Source organism: Aspergillus chevalieri, chromosome 1 (genome assembly GCF_016861735.1).
Source record: "Aspergillus chevalieri M1 DNA, chromosome 1, nearly complete sequence".
In the NCBI taxonomy this organism is placed as follows: domain Eukaryota; kingdom Fungi; phylum Ascomycota; class Eurotiomycetes; order Eurotiales; family Aspergillaceae; genus Aspergillus; species Aspergillus chevalieri.
Genome location: NC_057362.1, coordinates 215,040 through 225,873, shown reverse-complemented (window position 1 = coordinate 225,873; position 10,834 = coordinate 215,040). Strand labels below are relative to the sequence as shown.

The following is a 10,834-nucleotide window of genomic DNA, read 5'->3' as shown; positions in this document are numbered from 1 at the left end:
TTTTGCCATTCTCTAATCTTGATCCATCTGACCAGATTGCTAGCTCTGGAGGGAGAGATTGCGCTGCTACTAGGGCCTCTGGACCTGGTAGCATCTCTATTTGGCCTGGGAACTGGCTACTGGTTGTCTGTGTTGTGCTCTCAAAGCCCCCAGATGGGTCCACTGGTAGAATATTGGCTAGTTGTCGAGCAAGGTGTTGTCCCAGGGACCATCGGCCTCGGTTGTTTCTCTCAGCCCATTGTCGGTTCCCTGGGGTCTGTTCCCCAGGTTGGGTGTGCTGATCCCCTTCCCGGAAGCTCACTGGGAGGATCTCCTTAGCTGGGTGGTTCTCCGGTAAGCTGAGCAGCCGGGTAGTGTATTTCAATTGTCGGGCCTCCAGTAGGGCCTCTGCTGGTGCCAGGCCCGCTTCGCGGACCAGTGGCCCTACAGGAGTGGATTTCAACATGCCGGTGATTGCACGGGCCTGTCGATTGATCATGAGCTGTATACCCACTAGCCGATCCTTCTGGCCCTGCCACCAGAGCTCTGCTCCGTACAGGGCTACTGATTGCACTGCTGCTACTTGAACCTGACGAGCTAGCCCTGGGGCAAGTCCATGACTCTGGCATAGGCGTTGTACTCTGTTTTCTGCAGCCCGTGCCTTGCGCATACAGGTCTGATAGTGGGCTTTGAGATTCAGCCCAGAATCAAGCCAGACACCAAGCCATCGCGTTGCCTCTAAGTTGAAGGGCACACAGTGGCCATCTACCTCCACTCGTGCTCGTTGAATCTGATCTTTCAGTTCCCGGCCCCGTTTGCGAGTAAGTAGGACTGCTTCTGTTTTCCCTGCATCAAACTGGACCACATTACCATGCCCCCACTCAATGGCCACCTTGGCAGCTTCTTGCAGCTTCTTGCAGACCTCTCTAACTGAATATCCTGGAGCGAGCAGGCCTATGTCGTCTGCAAATGAGAGACACTGGATACCATTCACTCTCCTCTCAATTGCATCGAATACACCGCTGAGGTAGATAATGAAGAGAATTGGTGACACTGGCGAGCCCTGTGGCACCCCTGAGTTAACTGGGTGTGCTGGGCACTGTGTGTTGTCAATCTGTAGCTGTACCCATCTGTCGGTCAAGAAGGACTGTACCCATCGGATCAGATCCCCATCTAGGTTGAATTCAATCAGTCGGGCTATCAGTCGGCTTGGGTTCACATGGTCGAATGCTCCCTTCACGTCAAGGAATAGTGCTCCCATAAGTTGTTGGAGTTTCCAGGCTTCATGGGTGTTCTGTATCAGACATGCCACTGCGTCAATTGCACTCCGTTGCTTGCGACTTCCCATCTGTCCTGGGTGTAGTACTCCCATAGTCTCACAGTGGTAGGCAATAGCATCTGCCGCTATCTTTTCAACCACCTTCCCTAGGCAGTTTAGTAAGCTAATCACCCGGTAGGCCTTCACAGCTGTGTAGTCTGGTTTATTAGGTTTCCTTAACAGAATACCCTTCGCTACCTTCCATACTGGTGGATGTAGACCCAACCGGAAACATTGTCGGGCCAGAGCAACAATTCTAGGGCTGTCCCATTCCCACAAGAGCCGGAGGGCTCGAAAATTCAAACGATCGATTCCTGGAGCCTTCTGTACTGCCTGGTGAAACAGAGCATGTCTCACTATTTCTTCATCCACCTGACTATGCCAGGACCCTTGGGAGATCTCAACTTCCTGGCTATCTCCTGGTACCTGGGGGAAGGCTGTTTCCCGAATTAGGGCCTCCTTTTCCTCAAGGGAGCTGGCTAGCTGCCCCTGGGGTCCATGCAGGGTTGGCGTAGTTGTAGCTGTTCTGGGCTTTGTGTATTTCAGAGCTTGCCAGCATCTCACTGTGTCCACAGAGCCAGGGTGGGTAGTTGTCCCTTCCAGGAAGGTTTCCCAGCAGGTGCGTTTCGCTCGTCGGATGGCTCGATAGTAGTTATTTCGGACCTCTCTCAATTCTGTTGTAGAGATCTCTTGACCCTGCCATGCCCGTCTTGCCTGACTGTAGGTCCTACGGGCCTCTTTAATCTCCGTTCCCCACCAGCGTTTTGATAGTGGAGTCACCCGTAGTTGTTTTGCATGTCGATTTAATACTGCTGTCAGGGCCTCCTGGATCCATGTGGCTTCCCCAGCTAGGTCTTCTGATGAGCAAGAGTCCCCCAAACAGGGTCTAGATTCTGTTCTTGCTTGCCAATCCCCCTGGCTTCTTCCAGGGCTTGTGGGTTGGCTTGAAGCGTCTGGATCTGCCACCCTGTTACATCCTGTGAGGGCGTTGTGGGTATTCGCTCCAGAGAGGTCCATTCCATGACTATCAGTTCATGATCTGAACCAGTTGGGTGTTCTTGGTCAATCACCCATGTTTCCAGAGGCCCCATACTAACCGTGGTTAGAGCCAAGTCGATAATTGAGATCCCTGGAGTTCTTTTCGGTCGAGTGGAAACTCCTAGCTCATTGTTGATGTAGAGACCTGCTTCGTCTATCAAGTTCTCTAGCGGTCTGGCGTTCACACGGGCTCTTGCTAGAGGGTTCCATAGTGGGCTATGGGCGTTGAAATCTCCCACAAGCAGGCATCTTCCCTCAAGGACTTGGTCCCATTGCACATCCTCTAGTGCTCTTCTCTGTCTCTCATTCCCCCCATGCCAACAATGGCCGATTCCTAACCAATTGTCGTAGCAGTTGATTATCCTGGTTCTTCGTGCTTTTTCCCGGGCCCGATTTAACTCCCATACATCCATTACCATGAGGTATGGGTGATCAAGGAGATCTGTTCGGGCCTCCACAATCATTTCATTCAATATATCCCGCCGGATTGCTACTGCCACTCGCCGGTCTCGAAGAGATCCTGCTTCTGGCCAATATATCTGATATCCTCCATGTCGGAACTCCATATCAATATATGGTTCCTGTAGGCATGCTAGTCCCACCCCTAGCTCCAGTCCTGCCTCCAAAGCCGCAACAGTGACTGCATAAGTCTTGCGGCAATTATGTTGGAGTAGTCGCATTAGTGGGCCATTGACTGCCCTGGGGTGTCAGTGCCCCTCATCTCAGTGTCCTCTTGGCCTGTTGTCAGGCTGGGCCCCAGATATCGCTGGGTCTGGGGGCTGTTAGGAGCTGAGCTGCTCCGTGGTCGTGATTGGTGCTGGTTTCGGTTGACCACACTGAAAGCGAATCCTGGTGAGCTCAGAATAGCTGGTTCCACACTGGTCATTTGCTGAGGTCTCTCAGCCAGTTGGGATATGTCCTTAGACTCCACAGTTCTCTTTCTCAGTTCCTTCCTCACTGCTCGCTTGGCTGGGCAATTCCCTACTGTTGCGGGGTGTGGGCCTCCACAGGTGCCACATTTGGCCGGGATGTGTTTACAGGCGGTTCCTGGTTTGGCTGGGCAGTCTACCACCCGGCAGACATGTTCAGTGCCCTCATGGGGCCCCGCGCATATAAAGCAGCACGGTGGGTGGCCACCACAGGCCTTGAAGCTTCGGTGGCCTAGCTTGCAGCACCTGGGGCAGACTGTATCCACTCCTGTTTCCCAGTATTGCTCCGTCTTATATCGGGACCCCCCAAAGCGAATGCCGTTGATAAGAAGCCTTCGAGCCTCCTCTAGTGAGCCAACTGTAATAACAATAGTTGAGCACTTTTGGTTGCTGGTGTGTAGCTCTTTTGAGCTCCGGAGCCATGTTGGGTTCCTCTTCAGCTGGTATTCAGTCCCCAGCTCAATCTCTTCACGGGCCAGAGCCAGGCCACAGGTGAGATAACGTTTAATTGGGACCCCATGGACCTTGACACGGTACCATTGCTCAGGTAGCTCGACCGATATCACTGCTGGATCCGCCTGCCGAGCTGCAGTGACCAATAGGTCTTTATAGTCAGGTAGGAGCATAGAGCCTAGGGTACCTTTCTCCAAAAGGATTGTGATCGCTCCAGTGTTGGTATATCCTGCGTCCACTACCCGGATGAATGCTGGGAAGTGTGCCTTTGCTACTGCTCGGTTGATGGCCAGAATGATATCCTCTCTCTCTGATCTTGGGGCAGCCTTGCCTCCCTCCCGGCGAAATAGGAATCTCCGTGCCTCTTTGGGGGTGTCTTTGGCTGGCTTAAGCTTGGTTGGGTCAGGCTGGCTAACTGCAGCAACTGCTTGGATTTGCCGGTTCTTCTGCTTCTTTTTGGTGACCTCCTGCCATTCCTGCCCTCCAGGTCTAGTGGAAAGCAGCGTAGCTAGGTCTGCAAATGTGGGTTGTTGCCTTGACTTTTGGCTTGTTGCTTCCCTTATCTTGGGGACCTTGCTGCTATTGTGTTGGTTCATTTGGCTTGATTGGGCATTGGTTGTTGTTGGTGTGTCTTGCTTCATTGGTTTGATTCGTTGGATAGTGTTCTGGGCTTCTGTGAGCTCTGTGCGAAGCTTGCTAACTTCCAGTTCCAGCTTTGTGACCCGCTCTAGATAGAGTCCTCCATGAACCTGCTGTTCTGCTCTCCAGTTGGACAGCTCCTCTGCTAGGTGTGCCTGTACCTGTTCCTGGACCATTTGAAACATTTCTTGTTGTTGGTTCTGGGCTGCTTCCAAAGCACCCACCAACACCTGGGCGTGTTTGCTCACATCTAGTAAAGAGGTTTGATGCTTTGGCCTTCCAATCAATGTCTTTTGTAGACTCTTTCGTTGCCTGATTCCGCTTCTGGCCTCACTGGCCCGGCTGGGGCCCCGGCTGGGGGCCCGGCTGGATCCTCTGATTTGCCAGTGTTCCTGGCCCTCATTTTCATCCATGCTCGCACTCTCCATGCTACCTTCATTGAATTCAGGTTGCATCGTGTTTCCAGATCGCCAACGGATTGGCGTTGGGGTGACTGGCATATCTTCTGTTTCCGCGAACTGGGAGGCCACGTTGTCCACTCCGGGGGGTGACGCGTGCGATATACCACCACCACAGAGTTCCTGTGCCTCCATGGTGGTTTATAGGTGCCTAGAGGCCCCTATCGGTCAAATGACGCGTGAAAAAGACGTGTTTTCCTTGGGTGCTGATTTTGGTGTTCCAGGCGCCAAGCTTTCTACGATTCTGACTGGCTAGATCTATGGACAAATTAAGCGGGATATCGCTTGTTCAATTCCTGTTGACGAAAATACGGATTAAACCTTTAGAAATCCCACCAATATTCGAACCGGCCCTCCATAATAAAACCAATCACCCCTTCCATAGCCAGCACAATCCTCTTGGCTTCTTGGCCACTGCTTCACTCGGAAACCCATCCTCCAATGGCCCCCTAACTGTCTGCCATTACCCAATATCCGCCATATCTTTCCGACCCGAAACGCGGGGTTTCCCGGACTAGCATTGGTCAATTCGAATCATTCTGGTCCGTTAAGCTTCCGACACGGTCCAACACAGCATGTCGGATCAGTACGTACTGTATAGAGAGCGGTCTCATACCTGCTTTTGTTCTTTTGGCAGGTGCTGACACCCCCCGCATATCGGAAGTCGATCCGCGGAAGTGGTCTTCGGGAATTTTACGGAAGGGGAACTATATAGCTGGGCGTATAAACGCGTTGACAAGGACTGAGATTTCCATATTACTTTGCATGTTCAATTCTTCTTTATACGTTCTCTGAAGTATCATGACACGACCTACTTCCCATGTCGACGTCCTCATCGTCGGTGCTGGCCCGGCTGGGCTTATGTTGGCGAATTGGATGAGCCGCTGTGGAATCAAGACACGCGTGGTAGACAAGCGCGGTACCAAGGTATTTTCATTGAGTCATATTTTATTTATTACAGGATATTAACGTTGTATGCCATGCAGGTCTTCAACGGCCAAGCCGACGGCCTCCAATGCCGGACACTGGAAATTTTCGACTCATTCGACTTCGCCCAACGCGTCTGGCAAGAATCAAACCATATGCTAGAGATCTGTCTCTGGAACCCGGACAAGAATGGTATCCTCCGTCGCTCAGACCGTATCGCAGATACAATCCCGGGAATCAGTCGATTCCAGCAAGTCGTCCTTCACCAGGGCCGCATAGAGCGGTTCTTCCTGGACTCGATCAAGGCAAACAGCGATATTACGGTCGAGCGGGGGGTACTGCCTACCTCGTTCAACTTTAACGAGTCCAAAGCCCGCGATCCCACCGACTATCCGATTACTGTCACTCTCAAGACACTCTCGGACGAAGAAGCCACACCCCAACAACAGCGGAAGTCTGCCAATGGCGCCGTGGTGGAGGATGGGCTTTTCCGCAGCAACCTCACCCCAGACGACACGGAAGACATGATTCGCTCAGCGGAGCAAAGTGCTCGCGCCAACCAAACAGAAGAAGTGAAAGCCAAGTTCATGGTTGGCTGTGACGGAGCTCACTCCTGGGTCCGGAAGCAGCTCGGGTTCAGTCTGGAGGGCGACTCGACGGACTATATCTGGGGTGTCCTTGATATCGTTCCAATCACTGACTTCCCTGATATCCGGATGCGCTGCGCTATTCACTCTGCCAATGCTGGGTCCGTCATGGTGATTCCGCGGGAGAATAAGCTGGTTCGACTGTATATCCAGCTGCAGTCGACGGAAGTGGGAGGAGGGAAGGCAGACCGGTCGAAGATCACGCCTGATATGATTCTCAAGTCTGCGCAGCAGATCTTGCATCCGTATACGCTTACTTATGATTATTGTGACTGGTGGACGGCGTACCAGATTGGACAACGCGTTGGAAATAATTTCTCATTGCAGGAACGGGTATTTCTGGCTGGTGATGCGGTCCATACACACTCTCCTAAGGCTGGTCAGGGAATGAACGTTAGCATGCAAGATAGTAAGCTCTGCTCTCAGACCCGAATCAGCATTGTGACTAATAAGAATCCCAGCATACAACTTGGGCTGGAAGCTGGCCCACGTCGTCAAGGGATACAGTGACCTTTCGATCCTAAAGACATACCAATCCGAGAGACGGCGAATCGCGCAGGATCTAATCGCGTTCGATTACCGCTTCTCACGTCTCTTTTCCGGTCGCCCTGCCATGGATGTCATGGACGAAGAAGGCATCAGCATGGAAGAATTCAAAAACGCCTTCCAAAAGGGCAACATGTTTGCCAGTGGGATCGGTAAGCCAACTCTGAAAATTATATTACACATTGTACCTTCTAACAGCCTACAGCCGTCGACTACGGCGCCAGCCTCATCGTTGCCAAACCCGGCTCCTCGGCCGAACAAGGCGACGGAACCGACGTCTCCAGCCAGAGCAAACACCGCGTCCTAAGCAAACAACACCTCGCAAGGGGCATCCCTGTCGGACAACGTATCCCCAGCTACAAAGTCCTCAACCAAGCCGACGCGCGGCCATGGCACCTCCAAGAGCTGCTCAAGAGCAATGGCCGCTGGCGCGTGATTGTGTTCCCGGGATCCCTAACCGATCAGACTAACATGACTCGCTATCAACAATTTGGCGAGAAGTTGAATAACGTAAATTCTTTCCTCCGGAAATACACGCCATCAAACTTGCCTATCGATGGTGTTATCGAGATGCTTACCGTCCATGCTGGACCGCGGTGGGATGTCGAGTTGTTGGATTTGCCGGATATTTTCCACCCGTATCATGAGAAGATGGGCTGGGATTACTGGAAGGTTTTTGTGGATGACCAGTCGTATCACGAGGGCCATGGAAGGGTGTATGAGAATTATGGTATTGATCCCGGGCAAGGGGCTAGTGTGATTGTGCGGCCGGATCAGTATGTTAGTTGGGTTGGGGAGATGGATGATTATGAGGAGATGGAGGAGTTCTTTTCTTCGTTTATGAAGGTGCAGCCCGGTGTGTCTCAGCAGCAGCAGACTGATGGACCTGTTGCTTCTGTTTTGTAGAGTTGTCATATTATTCAATTGAATGAAAGAATAAGTAATATATGACCTTGTCCTATGGCTTACAGTGATAGCTTCTTAACTTCTATGACTTGGCTAGACTTTACCGCCCGTTTCGTCTTCTTCCCTTTCTCTCCTCCATCTCTATCGACTATGGCATGACCGAGGCTCCTTGCAATAACTTAGTACACTGATACTATGATAATTTCTATATCGCCCATACCGATATCTGATCATAAAGATGTCTAAAATGCCGGTCAGTGATGCCCTGAAAGGGTCCACTGCGAATATTTCATCCGGTGATCAAGACAAGTGCCTAAGCATCACTAAACAAACGGTCTGACTAGTACCTCACATGTAGTCAAAGCAGGGAACAACTTGTTCTCTTAAATGAATACACTAATGGCAGAACATCAAACACGATTGTATGCCCATCATTCCGTGACCTCAAATGAATAGGCAATTGACAGGATCCAAGGACTATCGCCACATAAGGCACTTCGCTACGAGCGTTATATACCAACTTTTTCCCGTTTCGGTTAGAAGAAAAATTGGGACTGCAGCCATGACAGCGCCGAGTGCCTACGCAGAGGGCGAGAACGCGTGGACTTACGGTATATTTGACCAGATGTGACAGACCACTGTCTTCCAAAGCAGGGTATTGGACATAAAAAAAGGTGTGTGTGATATCGGTATCTCCTCGTCTTTCGTAAGCTGATAGTGAAGAAAGTCAATCGACCTAGTTTAGCCCTCTGCCCCTGTCGATTGAGGGCGGAGCGATTGGCTTTGCGTTATCCCTATTATCTCCCTAAAAACCGCATTTCATTAGTTTGTTAGTCTCGGCAAAGTGCCCAGTCAGAATCAGGCTAATGACAGACGCGCATATTAAATTCATCCTTACCTTATAGCGATAGAGATAAAGCGAATGGTGCCGCTTTGGGAGGGGATGGTGTAGCTGTTTGTTTCTTTTTATGTCAATTTTCAGAAATAAGAAGTGATTGACCATGTCAGATTTGAAAGTGAAGACAAGGTAAATGACTTGCTTGTTCGAAGCCACTAAAAACTGTGATACAGAGAGTGATCAATACATATGGATGAAAGTCCAGCTGGGCCTGCATATCTTACCACTGTGATCAATGTATGGCTATCAGCATACCTCACGAAACGCAATAATGCACCTTTGGGAATGAGTGCGAATTGGTTTCCAGAAGTTTCACTCACATGAATCACTACAAGTAATGCAGGTGTTTGCCTGCTATAAGGAATACAGATGAACTTTACAGGATAATGAAGTCAATTCTGGCCTTGATTTTCACTACCTTGGAAGTATAGCAATTGACATATGCCTGCCTACTTATGCCAACTGAAATCACTCCCTTGATTGAAACTTCTGTGAAAGATTGAAAGATTCTTATTTCTTTTTGAACATGATGCAAGAGACAATGCCATATTGTCTAACAGACATAGGATCCATACTGTTGAAATGTCTTCCAATCGTTCACTGTGGCAAGTATCAAAACAAAACTGTTAAAGCATTCAATGACGCTAATATCCCAGATTGCATAGAGAATGGATGATCCATCCGATATTTCCGAAAACATCACGAGCATCAACATAGATTATGGCCATCTCACGCATCTGATTCGAACTAATATCGGGAATACCTAGATCTGACCTGGACGGAACGACTCATATTACCGCGGCGGCCTTTGAATGTTTGAGCACCTCCTCGAACAGAATGTTTCAAGCTATATTTGGCAACTTTGTGCTTTCTTGTATATTCCTAATACGGACAAAATTTAAACTCTCAGTATACTATAGATTGCATGAGCATGAAGCGCAACTTGCCTGGACCATTTGGAGCTGGTTATAATGCGAACAGTTCAAATTGCTTGGTGTCCACGCTGCGATAACGATTATCGGACATTCGAGAGGCTATAGTCCAGCTATCTATTTAAGCACTATCAAAAAAAAGTGCCCTTGCAAAGGAACATCTCTTAGGATCGGACGAACAACTTGGTACCTGGATCGTATCAAGCCATTTTAATGACCTTATGGCCGGAAACAATTCTCATAATGACCAAGGATAGATTAGAGAAGCTCGATGCCGCGATATGGCTTCTGTTTCTATGTCTTGTTAAAATTGAAAACTTCGGTCACAGCTGTTCACCTCAGTGACATATTTTGTCCCAAGCTACCTTTCATTGTCCATGCGGGAGGACTACCGCTTATCGGATGACCTGCCAAACCAAGGAGGGAATCCAAGCATTGTGTCGTCCTAGAGGTCTCACCATGCAAATGTGAGCTAATATCTTGCACGCGACAGGACAGAGGTATCGTTCGGGTGGTCGATTAATGACTACAAATGACAAACGGTCTTTCCCACAGCAGCCGACGAGTTCTATTGATTCTTCCTCAGATCGGATGGTTGACGTTAAAGCAATTAGAAGTACCTTCATGTCGTGAGGAGAGAGCTAATTCTACAAGCAAAAATACCGAAAAAAAAAATAGATGCACAAAGGTCGTCCCACGAGAGTGCTATAAGATGCTAGAGCAAGGAGATCGTTTTCCGTGTCGTATCTTCGGATGTCTTTCCTAAAATCTTTCTCTTTAATTGGCAGCAATGCGGCTGTGCTTATTTCACGCCCATTTCGGCATTCCGTGTTGTGGGATTTCAAGCAGGGAACGAGGGCTTGCCACTAACACCACTTTGTAGGTTCGCTAGAAAACGTCTTTTTCTTTGAAGTCTCGGTGTCCTAGTACACGCGCACCCCTGGCCTCCGTATGTTGTCTGCCGTAGCGGCACAGATCTTGTAAGGTCCTCTCCTCTCCCCCTTTCTGAAGTGCGCAAAAGCTCAGCCTGCTCCAGCACACAGAAAGCGTTTCCCATGTGAAAACCCACACTGAGACCCTCCTAGGTGTGTTCAAGATACTGCTCCTGCTGGCTCGCATTCGCCACTACCTGGAGACCGTGATGTGGGCTGCATTCTCGGATGA

The 10,834-nt window shown here is 49.9% G+C and overlaps 1 protein-coding gene across 1 annotated transcript; it reads left to right on the top strand.

Annotated features, from left to right (window-relative positions):
• Positions 1 to 5,615: 5,615 nt before the first annotated feature.
• ACHE_10075A (putative FAD monooxygenase) lies at positions 5,616 to 7,840 on the top strand (the record flags this gene model as incomplete). Its single annotated transcript, XM_043282741.1, has 4 exons — positions 5,616 to 5,741; positions 5,801 to 6,797; positions 6,850 to 7,086; positions 7,140 to 7,840. The coding sequence occupies 4 exons, from the start codon at positions 5,616 to 5,618 to the stop codon at positions 7,838 to 7,840; spliced, it is 2,061 nt and encodes a 686-aa protein (XP_043131195.1).
• Positions 7,841 to 10,834: the final 2,994 nt, after the last annotated feature.